Source organism: Chroicocephalus ridibundus, chromosome 2 (assembly GCF_963924245.1).
Source record: "Chroicocephalus ridibundus chromosome 2, bChrRid1.1, whole genome shotgun sequence".
Lineage (NCBI taxonomy): Eukaryota > Metazoa > Chordata > Aves > Charadriiformes > Laridae > Chroicocephalus > Chroicocephalus ridibundus.
Genome location: NC_086285.1, coordinates 139,657,034 through 139,674,981, shown reverse-complemented (window position 1 = coordinate 139,674,981; position 17,948 = coordinate 139,657,034). Strand labels below are relative to the sequence as shown.

The following is a 17,948-nucleotide window of genomic DNA, read 5'->3' as shown; positions in this document are numbered from 1 at the left end:
TTAATATACAAGTATTGGCACACTTTAATACAAACTACAAACAGACCTTTCCTATCATCTAGGAAAGTGGAATGTCAGAAGTCAGTGTGAGAAACTTAAAGTGCTAAAACAGAAGGCACTTCACAAAATTGGTTCACTGAAACAGTTTAGCATAACTCAAGTTGATATCCTTCACTTTTCAGTTGGCAGTGAAAGCTTCAAAATTGATTCAAAGGTTAAAAAAAAATAGAAAGCTTCTTGGCAGTAAAGCTTCAAAGAAAACGCTGTTAACCGTGAGCAAGAAGCCTAATCATTTTTTTTTAAATGATGAAAAGGCTATAAAGCATTTTCACTTTTCTTACTAAAAAAAACCTCCGAATAGATTACACAGAGGACAATCAGGTGAAAAAACGTGCCAGAACTTTTGATAAAAGCCCTTTTTTCTGGTTGTTGAATTTGTTTTGTGAAGTAGTTAAAGGAAGCAAAAGGAAATATACTCCCAGAGTCAGTGAACTAAGAAGTTATACATTCATTATTCAAATACTTAGGTTATGAAGAAGTCTAGAATGTTATAGTTAGAGGTAGATAAGTAGTCCGGTTGACACAATATCTAATAATTTAGTATCTGCACATCAAAGAGATCACAGACTCCTTCATTATCATCCAGGTTAAAGTTGTAGTCATCTCCGGGAGTAGGAGAGAGTCGTAAGAGAGGAAAAACTGTAAAGCAGGAATAGTTTAGTTTAAATTAAAACACTTCTGGAACATCAGCCCTCTCTCATAATCCTGTATGTTTGTCATCACAAGTATCAGGGTTAGTTTTAATAATTAAAACAGTCTTGATAATCTGACAAGCATGCAAGAATACACACTGTGAATACCCCTATTGCCTTCAAATTAAGGCAGTAAGTGACACATCTACGTTTTTTTGCTTAGTATTTTAAGTGAACGTGCTGGAATGGAGTGATAGCTGTGGAATAGCGACTTAATTTCTCCTTCTGCAGCAAAGGAGCTCCTGAGCAGCTTTGAAACTTTTATCAGAAAGCCATCATTTATATTTGTATTCCTTTGTCTTGTTACAGTATTGCATGTATCAGCCTTCAAATAGTCATAGTTTTAAGTAAGGAATTTACCAGTTATCCCTGTTTTACAGATGAAAAATGGAGGCTAGCAGTTTCTCTGTGTGCTGCGTTTCAAACATGGACTTGAAGCCATCTTTGGGAAAGGAACACAAGAGCAGGCTCAGTGCTCATGCTGCACCCTCAGGAACACTAACCTGGTGCAGATGAGCTGGGCGTGCTGTACCTGCTCTAAACGTGGAGACCATTTCCATTTTAGCCGTGTATTGGCACGGTCACATAATCCCATCTTGCCCCTCAGAGCTTATAATTACATGGTTATTTCTGGAGGAGCCCCGAGGTTGTCTGCTTGAAGGGCAGATATGAGCAGAGGCAGCATATTTACAGGGCAAGGGGAACAACGCCAGCTGAGTTCACCTCTTCGCCTGGCACCGTAGCAAGATGGAGCAGGGAGCATGTGAATTTACAAGCTGCGGTTCAGTTCTGCACACGGGGCCACTGAGGTGCAAGAACAGAAACGGGTGACATTTGACTGTTCTGACAGTGTACCACAGCTGGCCATGGATCAGTCTGCGTGCAGGCATGTAAATATGATCTGAAATGTTTACTCAAAGCTTCTGCAGGAAACCTGAGGCAGAACAGAATTAAACCACATTTTCTTCTTATTTTTTTTTAAGGCAGCACTCTAGTCATCAGGCTGTTCTTTCTTTGTTCCTGAATTAAGGACTGGTGGGTTACTCATGCATGTAAGTGCTTGCTGGATTAAGGCTTTAATATTTTGATTGTTAAATAAAACTGTTGCAGGGAATGGAAAGGGGAGCAAAGACAAGAATGACAAAGGTAGAGGAGGGCAGTACAGGGGAAAGAAATAGTTTCATACTGACTCTTGGCATCGGATTTAACAGACACCTACCAAGAGTGCTGTTCACGCAAACCCACGCTGCTACTTGTGATTATTAGAAAAGTAAAGATGCTAAATACTTACCGTCAGAAGACATGAGCTCATCAATAATATCTCCACTGATATTTCCTGTGAAAGACAGGAGCATGTGTTTATGGAAGTCAACACACATTCTCTGCATTAAAACACCGAATTGCAAAGTACAGCATGGCTCGTGCAGTGTCGGAGCTGTGGAGATAGCACGCCATGTACACGTAAAGGATATTCGTCTTTGTATCGCTCAGTTTTTCCCGATATATTTCTCCCACTGATCCCTTATACCCTAGAGCCGTGTAAAATATGAACCTTATTTGGTGGCAGAAAAATGTATTTTGCTCAGTGCGAGTTTGCTACTCAGGTGGCTGAGCGGCTTCATTAGGAGATGAGCAAAGGCCTGCCATTTCCTCTGTGGGGAGAGCGTGCCTCTTTCCCTCTGCGTAACTCATCAGTAGCTTGGTCACAAACAAGGGCTCAGGAAACTAATAAAAACATTTAAACAGTAACTGCTGCTTCCTACCTGCGGGCTCCTCCATCTTTGCTATGTCGAACGAGTTTGGCTTGAGGATACAGTTAACATCCAGGGGCAGCAAGCCCTGGTAGTCACTGGAGCTAGCTGTAGCTTGGGCGACATCTCCTGAAAGGCTGGGGTACAACACCGACTCCGGGAGGCTGGAGTAAGGAGCTGCTGGGGTTGCGCTGTCCTGCTGCACGCTGCCGTCTACAAAGACAGAAAGTTGTAAAGTTTGTTACGGTAAAAGGGAACACAAAAGGCTGCACCTGGCTCTGTCTTTCGAGGAGAACTTGGGATGAGGCGACAGGAGTCTCCCCCTTCCAAAGTCACAGGCACAATTTATTCAAGACCTCTCAGAAATGCAGTCTGCAACAGTGACAGCATTTTCTTAAGTATTTTCATATTACCCTACTATTATTATGAAAAAAAAACAAACCTGCTATTCAGGCAGTCTCTCTCTGTGGCTATGTGGAAGAAGGCCTTGTGGCACAGAATCTGGAACTGGTGCCTCTGTCCTGCCTCAAACCAGGACAATTACCTGTCTCATTAAAAGGTACATGTTCAAATCATAAAATCCTTCAGAGGCTGGCAATTTCGTTCTGTACTGCATTCTGGAGAAGCACCTCAGAATAATTAAGAGGATCACATCCAAAACCTGTTTGGTATAAGATGACAAGCTACAAGGGAAGAATCCGTTTCACCATTCAGAAGAGGAAGAGGCTTCTCTGAGAGGCTTCTCTGTAGCCTCCTGAGAGCTGTCAGTAAGCCCTTGGGGTAGTTTCTTAACAGACAGCTGCTACGCTATGGAAATTCTTAATTTTTCCTTTATCGACCACCTTCTCTATCAGTTTCTTCTTTCCCTCCAGTTTCCCTTCCTCCCTCACCCCTCTGAGGGAGGAAAAACCCTGGCCCCACCTGATGGCGTGTCCGCAACTGATGTTTGCGGTAACTCTTGTCCTTGATTCAGGTCATGCTGCTCTGGTGGGTTTTGAGGAGCTGTGGCAGGTTTAAGGGGAGTCGCTGGAGCTGCAGGTTGAGTCGGGGGCTGTGCAAGGTCATCGGGTGGAGGAACTGGAAACACCATGGGCTTGGAGGAGTTTGACTCTTTATTTATAAGCAGCACGTGGATAGGTCCTGAACTACTTTTAAGATTGATCTGGTATTTCTTCTGTCCATTCTGTCCCTGTAAAGGGGGTGTATTATGAAAGTTACCGTTCCTTGAGAACTCGGAACTTTACAAAATGTAACAGTAACTGCAGAGAGTCATTTCCCACAGAAAGTAATCCAGATGTTTGAATAGAATTCTCAGACTGATGCAGAGGATAAATACAGCGTTCATCTAGTTAGATCAGTAGTAATAGGTGAGAATTGGCACAAACTTATCAAATCATACTCAGGAAAATAAATGAATTAAAACTAATACATGTGATCTAATAAAAAAAAAAAACCCAAACAAAAGAACACAACAGATTACAAACCTCTAATGTATTTACCTGACCAGAACACAGTTACAGAATACACAAATATACAGTTCTTCAAAGTGCTTAACTACTTAACTAAATCTTGAATTCAAGTTACACAAGACTTACAGCAGGACTGCATCTTATCAATAACAGCAATGATAAATAATGATTTCTGTACATTTAAATCTCTTCCTTTTAAATGGAGCTTCAGAATGATCCTGGTTAGGACCCAAGCATCCTAAAACAGCTGAATATCTCACCCAGACTGAGTGAACACAGGATCATGAATTAGTAGAAAAAGTTCCTTAGCTGATTTGCCAGGCCTTTTAGTTATTTAGGCAATACAGCTAGGACCAGCTTCCTCTAGCACAGTCTCGGTGAGACCGCTGACTCTGCAATGGCTAATTTAGTGAACAGGCTTTCAACAAGTATGCTCTAGAAAAAATGAGGACGAAAAAAGTGGGAAAGGAGCCTCGGGGGAAGGGAACCGAAACAAAAACATCCAAGTTGAAGTTGGTGATGAAGACTAAGATCAGCTGTTTCAGTCCTTGACAAAAAGTCAAAAACACCCCAACATCACAGCTGCTAACTTTGGTCCCGCAGAGAACCTTACCATTGCCTGCACTGTTTTCAGCAGAGACGGACAAATAGTATCACTGGGATCGGCTTCATGGTTCTAGCTTTGGATGCTCTCATGATATTAGACTGTGTTTAGCCTCACTAAAAATAGCTTGTGAAACTTCTCAGGTGAATTTCACCCTTCTACAAGCATAGCGGCTATCATGCTTCATACAAAGCTCTCCCACAACTATGTAAGCCCTATTTAAAACAGAGCACTGCAACAAAAAACAAATTAAAGATGGACAGAGGTAAGTAACTTGGCCTCCTACTTTAATCCTGCCTGTTTAAGCCTTCTGGCTATAGCCAGACAGCAGTCTGTGTTTCTCTACCCAGTCTAGTACCATGTTATTAAACATAAACTAAATCTAAACTATTCCTACAACTAAATCTAAAAGGCTTTTTTGTAAGAGATCTGATTTAGCAATACAATAGAGAGAAATTTGACACATAAAAGTCACTGCTAACAAGTTGTCAAGGGAATTCATGACAATTATGCTTAATTTGGAAAGCTGCAACGTTTAATAGCAAGAGGGAAGAGAGGGCAAAGAAACCCACTATATATAGAAGACAAAGTTACCATTAGGCTATCCAGGTATCCAAATACATTTTTTCCCACCCATCCTCTCCATTCTCAACTGACAGCATCTCAATTTTTAATGTTTTTTCCCCCTCTCACACATAGCTAGAGAGAAATCCTCTCCTCTAATGCAGCTTTTCTTTTCCACTGTCCCTCTAGAACACTTAGGTAAACAAGAAACCAGTACATACCATTTCGGGTATAGGTACTTCTAACTGTGTACCACAAGGTGCTTGAATTGCTAGAAGTGTGTCTCCTGGTTAAATAGCAATTTTTGAGAAAGTGTTAAGTGTGCATATTTTTCTTAAGTCTTGCATGATATCCACTCAAATGAGATATAGTAATTCCCTAAGGCCACTTAAAACACTGCGTAATTCTAGCATAAATAAACTTGTGGTGGGACACGCATATTCCCTGTAAGATCCAAGTATATCCCATAATATAAATCACAGAATTCCAATACTTAGACCATAGTTGCAAGAACCTTTTCTTGTAGCAATGCAGTATTTTCCACCTCCTCTACCTGTTTGTTAGTGCCCCCAGATCTCCTAGTTGTATACATAACATGAGGTGAAAGTGTTTAACTAGTTCCAGCTAAACCAGCTCTCAGGTCCAGCTCACTTTATGGCTTTGACAAATGGTGGTAGGACAGAGAGATTTAACAGGAGAAGGGAGAAAAGGTCTTCACGATTGTCTTCAGTACCAGCACTTCCCAGTGTCTAAGCTCACAGCTTCTGCAGCACGTACAACTGGGATGTCACAGCCGACTATCAAACTCACCTGTGGATTATGTGCACTAAAACGTATCGGTTAAAGTCAGGAGATCACAATTACGTCAACAGCACTGGCACAACCTGCCGCACACTGCAGGTCACTCAGCTACCTGCACACCATTTCCCCTTTGTCCATACCTTGGAATAATGCTTTTCTTTCTCTGCCTCCTAAGAGACACTTACATGAAGTATTATGTGACTGGCATACTAGGTGTTTCCACATTTTGTAATGTCTCTCTTTAGTAACAGCTCCTGTTTTCTAAACTCTGCAGTAGTTGTCTAATTTTGCACTTTTATTCAAAACCAAACACAACCTTCCCTTGTGGAAAAGAAGAGATGGTTTTGAGCCAGCCACTTCCCTTGGGTGCCCCAGGATCAGGAAAGGATATCAAGGGAAGTAACTTCTGCCAGCAATTCTTGGCAATTTCTTCAAGCCTCCTGTACGGAAGAAATCCTTTTGATTTAGTACCAATGCCCTGTCTTTGAACTTTAGCTGGCCCCATTTATAATACACCACCAGGAGCTCCCTCTGGCTGCGGCTGTCACCAGAAAATTTTAGGAAATTTGGACCTGCCAGGTCTTTCTGGTGGGTTGGACCAACATGCCCTGTCCCTGGTTCCATTAACAGCCTGAGGCGAGCTGCTGCTAAGGGTGAATACAGAGAGACATCCAAAAACAGTACTCAGAAAACAGCTGAGCTTCTGTTCCGTACAATCTGTGACTACCACTAGAAAATGCCAGAACTTGCTAGTAATGAACATCATGAGAGACGTCTACTTACTACTGATCGCTACTGAATACTTCTAAATTCAAAATACTTACGGGGAAAAAGCAGGTTAGTTAGCAAGTTAGTTCTCAAGAGGAAGATCAGAAAATCCCACACTTGAAGAAATACAGCCTAGCAGCAACTTACCATTGAAGCAGTTGCAGATATCTTCATGGGTGACATATGAAAATGTAACTTATGTCAAGGAACGTTTTTCTTAAAGCAACATGAAACTGGTATTTGTTGCCCTTTAAAAGAAGCTTGTCCAAACTGATCCTAAACTATAAACTTATTGCTGTTACTCAGAGGTGTAATCAAGGCATGATTTTTGGCTTTCAGAATGGCTAGTTAACAATAGCAGAGTTCTGTCTTTTAAAGAATAAAAAATATCTATTTCTGTGAAGAAAATAAAAAAAGAAAAAAGTTGCACAGCTTGAATGAGAAGAGATTATTCTAAAAAAGGAGAACATGTAAAATCTTGTTTTGAAGAATACCATTTACCTCGCTAACTTGACACTATAGAATTCAAGTACGTTATCAGAACTTCCCAGAATCACACAAAAATATTGCCAGAGGGGACTTGAGAGTTCATCTGCCATCCCATTCCCCTGCCTCAAGGTAGGATCAACTGTTAAGACATTCCAGAGAGACATTTGCTTCCCCTCTTCTGGAAAACCTCCAGTGATGGATATTCCACCACCTCCCTGGGGGGTCAATTCCAGTGCTAGCTCTCCCAAGGGACAGCTTCTCCTAATGTCTAACTTCAATCTCCTTTCTACAAAATGCATTTTACAGGAAGCTTCTGTAGAGCAACTGCAGGCAATTTTTAAGTACTTATCATTGGTACTATATATAATAAGGGCACTTTTCTGCTCCGAATCTCAGATATCTATTTTGCTCAATATCTTGCAAGCCAGCGAAACACACGGTTACAAGTAATGTAGCAGGAACTCTCTGCTCATGGAGTATTTACACACAGGATATTTTTCCAGTTCCAAACCCAACGAGCTTCAGGACACTGTCAACTCAATTTATCCTGTGAGTGACAGCTAAATTTTTTCATGAGAAGGAAGCAACACAAAAAAAGATTCATGTAAAGCACTGCTGAGAAAATATAAATTTAAGTGCTGGGAAGTGATACAATGAATTTAAAGTAAGACATCAGGATTACACCATGGGCTTAAAAATGACTGCCATATATCTATATGTACATGTGCTAAATTATTTTCAGGTTAACAATCATACAGTCACAGAGGTTTAAAAGTAACATCAATAAGATCTACATTTTCTTTCTTTTTGAAACAAAACCAGAAAAAAATACTTGCCTTTCCTTGCTTCTGTATAAAATGGACTACATTGTGCTTTACCCATTACCTACACTTTTAACTGTTGCTTTAATTCTAGTTCCAAGATGCACACAATTCATTTAAAAGGATATTGGTGGTTTGTAGAATCATCCATGACGTTCTTGATACTTTGCTGAAGCCACAATTTTTGCTGATCCAATTCCTTTTCTTTTAGCTCTAGATCTTCAATTTCAGCTTCCAGATACCTCAGTCTGTCTATGACTTCTTTTGTATTGCAGCCAGCACCTACTCCTCTTAAAAAGGCATAAGGTTCATGAAAACACAAGTAGTGAAAATCTGACGCAAACACATGAAGTTAAATTCTTAAGACCACTTTCAACATTTTGAAAATCTACCAATGTTCAACATGAAGGAAATAAGCGTTTACCCTCCCAGCAGTGTTTTAACAGAAAAATGAAAATTCTTAACTTCAAATCAAATTTCGAATTATCCTTTACCTATTTTCTTTTGGAATGTAGCTTTTTCTTCATTGGAGCTCCTTCGCAGGCCCTTTCTCCTCCCCCTCTAACTTTCAGCTTGGGCTTCCACCTTCAGCGACCCAAGAGAAAATAGGCATGGACTACGCGAGGGTAGGTAGGTGGAGAGCCTGTGTCCCAATGCCCTTCCCAGATTCAGCTAGAGTAAATTTTTCAACTACAAGCACTAGTTATAAAGTAGCAGTACAAGTTTTCTGAGTTTCTCTCCTGTATGCTTTAAACTTGATTTTATGAATCAAAGACGCAAGTTAAAGGGAAGGCAGATAAAGTTCATTTGCAACTTTACTGTGATTCTGCGTAAACCTGTGATTTACTGTGTAAAACGTCACATTGCTCACTGATACGCGTCACATTACAGTGTCACATCTAGTCAGGAGAACTGGAAAAAGGCAATTTTTTTTGCTCTCAAGCACGTGAAAATTTGCACAACTAACAAGGCTTACTTCCACTGAATGCTGTTTTTTGACTTCTTCTCGATGAGATCAATCCCCTCCAAAACATTGGTGATATCATAGATCCTCCTCTTCTGCCTCACAGCAAGGGTATCGGCAGCCTGTCAAGAGAAGAACAAGGAGTATCAGCAACCTCCATCTTGAGGGCAAAATGCAGTTAAGCCATTCCCTTGGAAAAATGACAAATAACGTCATGCTGAAGGGAGAAGGTTCGGCTCTTCAAGAGCCAGAATCATGAATTCAAAAAGCTCAGCACCTGCACGTAGCGCTACAAAGCGTGCTGAGAGGAGCCGCCTCTCTGAAGGCCAGCAGGCCTACCCTTGTTGGAGAGAAGAATCCACATGTGTTGCAAAGACCGTGTTCGGCATTTGGAGCATCTGCTATTCAACTGCACGCAGGAGCTTGCAATGCTCTTTTTGGAAGGTAGGGAAAAAGTAGGGAAGGCAGACAGCAACACCCTGCAGTGGTGGAACAAGCCTCTGAAGCCAGCGACATTAAGTTTATCATCCCTGCCGCTGACGCTCGAGGTATTGCAGTCTGTGTGTGGATTAAACTGTGCCGGGACACGAAGCGACAGGGCTGTAATTTCACAGAGCGGCGGAAGGAGAGCTGTGACACTTCAAGCCAGCATGGTCCTCTACGGTTTCACTGCACGAACCCACCTCGCGGCGCACCTGGGCTGGCTCAGTCTGTCACGCCGAGTACCAAGAGCCGTTTCACAGCCACCGGGACCCTGGCACGGCTCGTAGGGATGCTCGCCGCTGCCACGCTATCACTTTTACCTTACAGCCAGCTAGGCCCTGTGTCTGAGAGCTGTCACAGCTCTTAACGCAAAGCAGAGTGTCAGGCAGAGGAAACAGCCTGCTTCATGCCGTAACTCCCACCATGGTGACTTCTATGCACCTGATGCAAAGACTTAAGATAAAATAAGCAAACTTGAGCTAGTCATGCCTTCCACAGGCTCATCTCTTTGATGCTGTAAGGCGGCTCAAGTCCAAAGAATACTAGCAAAAAGGGGAGAAAGCAAAGAGCAGTCTGATGCTGTAACTACTCAGGACACTCATATACAATGATTACAAGGGATTATATGTATTCAACTGATTAAAATAAAATAAATTAAAAAAAAAGGAAGAAAAATAAAGAGAGGGATAGCTAGCAAAGACTTCTGCGTCCCAAATTTGAACTAATGCATAAAGCCAACTAATTTCCAGTATAGGCACATAATGGTTTATTTCAGTTTGTCCAACAATCTATTAAATTAATGCTTTTAGTAAAGTAGCCTATATGAAGAGTACAACCGGAGACAACCACAAATAGGAAGGAAAACCAAATCCATTTTTTAGCAAAGTCCATAGAAGTCCTTTTACAGTATTTTCTGAAGCATAAACAAACTCACTAGTCTTCCAAAGAAATCACACTTTCCTATTAAAAAGTTAATTACTAAGGCTTAGTAGTCCAATTCACACTGGTGAATGTTTTGCTCGTGAAGTAAAATTAAAGGAAAAAATGAAAGAATGCAGATTAAAAAAAATACTCTCACAGCCATGAAGTATAAACACTGCTCTTTCTCCTTGACAGTGATGTACCTACTAACCAGTGTTTCTACTGATACTGTTATCAACATTTATCTTTTGTATGGTCTTCTGTAGCAGCCTGTTAAAGTCTTTTCCTATCTAACAAAACAAAATATACACAAATACATATAAAGCACACGCTTTAGTTCTCTCCAAGGGAACAGGCTCTTTAATCACTTGTATCAGCAGGTATGCACCTGCTGTCTCAACCTGCTATTTCTGCAAGAGAAGCCTTCAAAATCTAGGAACTGACAAAATTGATGCTGCCTGCGCAATGTTTAACCAACACCCTGCATATCTCAGAGTCTTCAGAGGCACAATTTCTACAAGCTCTCTACATTATTCAGTGCAAGGAAGGGACAGCACACACTTAATCAGCTGCCATTCTGATCAATTAGTTTCTGCTTTTTTCCCATTGCTCAACACACGGACCTAGGGCTTAGTCTACCGCTCACGGTTTGAATGATGAAGAAACTGCTCTGGAGACAGATTTCATTACCTTATGAGATTTTTCCAAAATGCCTGTCTGTGAAATATATAAATGATTTACTAATCTTAATGCATTTTCAACCAAGGTTTAAGACTAAAAAAAAACATCACTGAGTGCCTGATTTCAGATGTTTCAAAGTTGGAGTGGTGTCAGTACTCTAAATTCTATTGCATTTCGTATGCCCAAAGCAGAGCTCCCACTAACACCAGCAGTGGAGATTCACTGCTGCTGCAAAAAGGGTGCCAGAACCCCAGGTTAGGGACTGAAAAAAATGAAGGACACAGTTACATATCCATTTGGCTTGACTAGCACTGTATATAATTCAATCATAGCTGCAAAGTAGTCCAACTACTTAAAACAAAAAGTACAACAATGAAATCAAACTGGGGCCAGTCTGGAAAGTTTAACCCAGACACTAACTAACTTTCTGGTACTGGTCTTATTACCTAATTATTGTCTGAAAATTGTATGGCGTGTTTCACAGATATTTTGAAAACCAATTGAAAAACTCCTCCCCAACTCTCCAGCAGCCACCAATGTAACACCTTCTGGTAGACACAGGGCTCAGAAATTAAGTTCAGGCATTCAGTTCCTCCACACACACCATGCACTAATGATTCCAATAATTAAAAAAGCCTCATGAGACTTTCAAACAAATCTCCTGTTGTCAAAAACACTTTTAAAACTCATCGTTTCTCAGCCTATGTCAAACTGTTGAAGCAGATCTCAGCAGCACAAGAAAGGGACATCTACCACAATGGCCCTGGTAAGATGTTTGGACTAACTTCCACATTTCTCCCTCTGAATCATTTGTATTTTTAGTTCCTTCATACATTTTTTTAATGTAAAGCTGCTGCACTCTATTCACTCCTTCTATATCTCCTCATACTTTGAATATATGTGTATGCAAGACAAGCACTATGTAAGTGTCTCATAGACAGGTTCTGAACTGGAAGAAAAACACCTAAGCGTAGTGCTTCAGTTCTGCTTGCATTCAGATTGTGCAGCTTCTGGAATACAGAAAATGCGCTGTTCAGCACAGTTTCAGTTGCAGGCATGCAGACACACACACACACACACAAAACCCTGCCCAGAAATTAAAAAAAAAAAAACCAAACAAAAAAACCAACCAGAAAAAGGATAATCGAGAGTTTGGGTGCATTCTCACACAACTTCTTTGCTCCCTGGGAGCTGACAAAAGGCAGCGGGAATTATCAGCTGCACATTCCCTGCAGTAGCACTGAAGAGCAGAGGAATTTGCTAGAGCACGGCCGCAGAGTCATTACTGAGAAGCTTAACAAAGCTGAAGGGCCAGCAACACCTGCTTCTCTCCATGTGTCAAAGGAAAGAGGTCCTGCATCTTCCAGCCCGTCCCCATAACAGATGATGCCTTCTTCTCCCCAAGAGGACTGTCAACATTTTGATGGGAGTTTTAAACTGAACGCTGCGTTTGGCAACCTGTACGTCAAAGTACTGAATACCACTGCACGCATAAAAGTTAAGGGAATGTAAAATTTAATAGATAGGCTTTTTCTTCCTCTGTGGAATAGGGCAAGTGTAAGGCAGTTGTTATTTGTTCCTGATCAATACATTTCTACAGGTAGTAGCAAACAAGTAGATTTTAGAGTACCCGATGTTTTGCACTGATGATCAGAAACACTACTTAACCTTGAATATAGCAGGGGCAGCATTTTGCTCTAAACCAAGCCCGTTTAGAAATCAAGGCAAAAGCAATAGTATGCTACTGAAGAGAAAGAATACACAACGTTTTGGGGTGTCATTTCAGGTGGCTTATCTCTTATTCACTCACCTTGCTCCTTTTCTCTCTTCCCTGCAATTCACGGGTTGCTGCATATATGAACTTTGTTTTCTTTCCCTTCCATCTCACCCCTTAATGTTTTAAGCTTATTTCCTTAACTAGATTTGTTTGTATAGGGTTTTTCAGGGACAGTTACACAATTACTGGAGAATAGCTGTTTGATTTTAAAGTAAGCACTGCAGAAGTCAAATTCCAAGCAAAGAAAATCCTCACTTCCACTCCCATGAGCCGTCAGATGTTAGCAGAGAAGCATCCAGCACTAAAACATTTCCAAATACAGTTCCGCATACAGACCTTGCGGGGCTCCCTGCTCCTAAAGCGAGGAACAGTGGCCACACGTAGGATGATGCATCACTACTGCTTCCTGATGGGTCAGCACACATGTCCCAAAGTATCCTCTTATGGACCGTTTGACTATAATTACAGATGTATCAAAAAATCACCAGATGTCCTATAGAAAAGCTTTTCACCCTCAATTGCTAAATCACAAAGCCAGAAGTACACTTAATGTTTCCAAATGGTATTTTCTTCATAGTGCACTGCTTGGTTTTGCTACAGAAATAATAATCAGCAGCACAACATCAGACGGTCAATACCTGCCGCAGGGAGACATCTGAAGATGTTCACTGCATGAATCATTTCTTGGAAGGCTCTGTTCCGTTTCAAGACTGCCCTGGTTCTTCAGTTCCCTGAGCACACCGACATAACGTGCATGCTGGTTTTCATCTTTCCTTGGATATGTGGCTTATTTGTGAGAAACACTGGTTACAGAAATGTATGTTCTGACTCACTGTTTATGAAAGTACCGACAATTTACTCACTTCAGTTAGTATTTACTTCCAACAAATGGTACCCTGAAATTCAGAAACCAGTCTCCAATAAAGGCATTGAGCAGAAATGTCTACAACTTGTTGCAATGCCCACTTACTTTTCCCTGGCTATCAACCCTTCCATTCCCTCTGAGCGGATACCTTCCTCACAAAAGGGAATGAAAAACATCATCCCTTCCCTCTACAGAGCCCAACTTCATTGTTCGAATCCATCCCCTTTGGCTCTTTAAGCTAAGCTTTTTGGCCTGATGTCTTACAAATTGGCTCTGTTTTGCTTCTCAAACCAACCTGGAACAACTCGCGGCACATGACAGGTAAGAAAGTAAGCTGCACAACAATCTCTGAGATGCGGACCGATTAGTTCCGTTCTACTAAAGAAAGAGGCAGTTAAATACTGAGAAGTTATCAGCTTGTCGAGACCACAGCACAACTAAAAGAGGAATATAAAACCTATCAGTGTCCCTCCCAGTTCCCCCTGAAGTTTCACCAGCCACAGTAACATCACTGAAGTGCTTGCTCTCTGAACAGGGATACACCCACAAAAAAAAGCTTGGAGAACACCCGTCGCCTCGTGGAGCCCATTAATAAGAATAGTCAACAAATAAGGTCAGTTTACCGGAAAGGACTTCAAGTAACCAAAGAGCCAAGCCAGTCTCTTACTGCACCTTCCTTAACTCCTCAGCACCTCACCGAGGACCTGAACCTGCCAGGCAAAATATCCTTTTTGCCTCAATTTGCTGCACACCCCGACAGCCGAGCAGAGCCCTGGCCCCTTGGCCGGCGGGGCAGGATGCTCCAGGGAACGTGGGACACCTTGTCAAGGGTCCCTCCTGTTACAGGGCGACCCAGCGGCACAAAGACCTGGCCCACGGTGGGCTCGTCCCAGGGCTTCCCCGGGGAAGCCCCAATGCCTTCGCCGCTCACAGGCCACAGAAACGGGTGACGACCATTCGCCGCCCACCCTACCAATTGAGCATCTTTTAGATTATATATATAACGTACTAAAAAGGCGACGGTGTGTTTTTCAACATCGTTTTCCCTTTGCTGAAAGGGCATCGAGGGGCGACGGGCGAGAAACATTTTTAAATCACGGCCCGTGCGCTGAGGCGGCACAGGAGAGTGAAAAATAAATAGAAAAAAAACCCAAAAAAACCCAACCAGAAACGAACCAAACCCCAGTGAGCTACATTTTATGCCCGGTAACCATTTTAAACTCTTAAAAAAAAGAGCCGGAACGCGTATTCTAGCCGTCCGCGGCGGCTGACAGCCGTCCCCAGGCAGCGGCCGGGCCCCGCGGCGGGGCCGTGGGTGCCGGCGAGGCCCCGGGGGTGCCGCGGGCTCCGTGTCGCCCCCCCCGCCGGCGGCGGTCAGGCCGCCGCCATGGCGCCGCCGCCGCCCCGCCCCGCCCCGCCCTCGCACCGCTTTGAGGTCCAGCACGCCGTCCTTGGCCTCCTGCAGCAGCGACACGAACTTGGTGGTCAGCAGCCCCAGGCTCTTCTCGTGGCGGCTGCTCCCGCCGCCGCCGCCCACCGCCTCGGCCGCCGCGGCCATGCCGCCAGCGGGGCCGCCCCGCCGCGCCACGTGTGGCGACCGCCGCGCAACGGCCCGAGCCCGGAACGCAGCCCCGGGGCCCAGGGCTGCGGCGGGAGGGGCGGCGCCGCAGGAAGTGACGCCGCCGCCGTTGCCTGGAGACCGGCATGTTTGGGCGGCGGGGGGCGAGGGGCTGCCGGTGGGGAGCGGGCCGGGCCCGCCCCGCGGGGCGGCCGCCAGGGGACAGGTGGCGGGTCCGGCCCTCCCAGGCCCCGCGGGAGGGGAGTTACACACGGCTGGCAGCGGCACAGCCGGGCTGTCGCTCGGGCGTCCCCAGGGCGGGCGGCGCAGGCCTGGAGCCCGCCTCGGGAGGGGACCCCGCGACCCTGCCTCGCCTCCGCACGGCGGCTCCCCGCCGCCCGCTTCGCCGTTTGCATTCGGCGCAAAACCAGGCAGATAACGATAAACTGTGTTCTCGCCTCGCCTGAGGCAGGGCCCGGGACGCGCTGATGTTCCAGCGAGAGGCGCTGAGAGTTGGGGGTGCTTACCCCGTCCCTTGCACTGGTGTCCGAGCAGGCTCGGCCTTAACCGCCATCCAGGTACGCCTCTTCCCTCAAACAAAAGTAGAGAAGCTTTTGAAGTCCATACAGCGTAAGACTTGAAGAGATGCACTTCAAGAAAGAAATGCTGGTGGGAAAAGAACCTCAGATACCCCATCGCGTGAGGCAGTGGAGCACGTTATGGAGGGACATCGCACCAAATGTGCTGTGCCTCACAGGAGCTGTACCTTTTTTGGACATAGCACATTCAGGGCAATATATGTATATATAGGAGCAAACAGGTGCGCACTCCCTCTGGTCCTTGAATCACGTTCCTCCTGGTCTTGGGTAACAGAGGAGTTTCCTAACTGACTATACATTCAATATTGATTTAAATAGATCCATTGTCTTGTCTGGAAATGAAAACAAAGCAGAATCTAATAACAGAATCGGGTTTAAGTTGTTATAATTAATGCAAGAGAACAAATATGCCTTGCATCCGGCAAGATCAGAGTTCACATTTTGTTTAGATTCTTATTTTATGCATTCAGTTATCTTGCACCTTTCAGTAATCTTGGGCTGAAATTTTTTTTCTTGTGAGTAGGTAAATCTGGCACAGCTTTGGCCTACACTATATTTTTATTATTTTAAAATTTTGAGGCCATTTCCCATCATTTAAGTATCTCTTAAAAAAGGAAGACATACAAGCATAAAGAGGGAAGTGATGCCAAAGATAGAATTAGCCACAAGAAAAACAAACGGTCGAAACACTACTAACACGTGTATGTACCCAAGTACTGTAATACAGATTTCTGAGCCAAGAGCAAGGAACGAAAAGAATTTGCGGTAAAACCCAGTAACAATTCCCTATGACAAAATCAGAAAAGAGTTTCAGAATGAAAATTTTGGAGGAAAAACACTGAGCCGATATTAATAAATTGAATCAGGGTAAGAGTTAAGTTTTCTCACCTTCCTGGTGCATTCGAAGTATTCAGTTACTTCACCCCAAGGGGCAGCTTCGTCAAATAATAAGCAAAGAAAAAAGAAGCGCCCAAGGAAACACTTAATAAGCATGACAGAAAATCACTCTGAAGTGCTGCAGCCTTTCTGCCCAAGTGACAGCTGTGTAAAAGCTATAGAACAGCTTCCCCGGTCTTTCCTCACCTCACATAGCTTCGGAAAAAGCAGGAGTGTGTAGAGCAGGAGGTAAAAATGAGAAGTCATTTTCTTCTGCATTTAGGTAACATTGTTAATTTGTATCAGGGAATCAAGAGATCACTGGGCTGATGGTAGGCCAATAAATTAGGCTAATTTTAAACTTCACAGCAGAATTTATTAGACTGACATTCATTAATCTAATTGTGCTAATTAGATTACACCTTGCTACTAGGTACTAGTTTTTACATACTATGAACTGTTAGCCGTGATTTGAGGCAGTCAGTGCTTACCAGCTCTCTCCCCCCTTAGCTGGGAGTACACGGCACCACGGAGCAGATACCTCCTCGTTAGCGCTGATGGCTCCAGTCCTCGGTGGTCTGCGGGGCTGGGTGCAGGAACTCTGGACGCAGGGAGGCAGAGCTGGAGCAGGTGTCTGCTCTCTGCGCCCTCGCACAGATTTGGGATCTTACCCTTTTATAAGACCGTGCAATCTCTAGACCATTCCCAGACCTCCACCTCCACCCTCAGATAATGTTACCGCGCGAAGCAGGGCGAGGGTGTTGCTTTTCCCAGGCCACTCCAGGTGCCTGTTTTGTTATTTTGCTTCACTGCTGCTTCCTTTCTTAAAACAAAAGCAGCCTGTTCCCAGCTCTCAAGGTTGTGCTTTGTCAAAGAGCAGTCACTGACCATCAGTGAGTTGTTTTTGGTGCTGTGGCCTCTGCTTTCAAGGCCCTTGTTACAGCCTCCACGTAAGCTGCGCCTCTTAACAAGAGGTAGCTGGTATCAAGCTCTGCTTCACAGAGCAAGTCCTCATAAGTTGGTAACGAGACCAAGAGGCCTTGCAGAGTTAGCCAAAGGCCAGGGGCTTTTTACTAGCACTGGTGCTTTTATTGGGCTGCTGGGTGCAGAAATGCATATACAGTTAGTTACACCATATCGGCGTACGTAAGTCTGCATTCTGAATAACCCGACATTAAATTCAGCTTAGCAGCTTCTCTTGTCAC

The 17,948-nt window shown here is 43.7% G+C and overlaps 1 protein-coding gene across 1 annotated transcript; it reads right to left on the bottom strand.

Annotated features, from left to right (window-relative positions):
• Nucleotides 1–464: 464 nt before the first annotated feature.
• Nucleotides 465–15,847, bottom strand: E2F5 (E2F transcription factor 5). The gene is made up of 9 exons (XM_063327136.1): nucleotides 15,137–15,847; nucleotides 8,996–9,105; nucleotides 8,148–8,309; nucleotides 6,857–6,900; nucleotides 5,362–5,426; nucleotides 3,425–3,692; nucleotides 2,516–2,716; nucleotides 2,044–2,088; nucleotides 465–699 (listed from the first exon to the last, which is right to left on the bottom strand). The coding sequence occupies exons 1-9, from the start codon at nucleotides 15,266–15,268 to the stop codon at nucleotides 590–592; spliced, it is 1,137 nt and encodes a 378-aa protein (XP_063183206.1). The 5' UTR covers nucleotides 15,269–15,847; the 3' UTR covers nucleotides 465–589.
• Between the last annotated feature and the right edge of the window lie 2,101 nt (nucleotides 15,848–17,948).

What these genes read in the sequence shown, in the direction of transcription:
- E2F5 (XM_063327136.1), bottom strand. Translation starts at nt 15,268, where the DNA reads ATGGCCGCGGCGGCCGAGGCGGTGGGCGGCGGCGGCGGGAGCAGCCGC. An exon ending in GCGTGCTGGACCTCAAAGCG is followed by an intron (nt 9,106 to 15,136) that starts GTGCGAGGGCGG and finishes TTCTCTTGACAG; the next exon opens with GCTGCCGATACCCTTGCTGT. An exon ending in AAGTACCTATACCCGAAATG is followed by an intron (nt 3,693 to 5,361) that starts GTATGTACTGGT and finishes CCCCCTTTACAG; the next exon opens with GGACAGAATGGACAGAAGAA.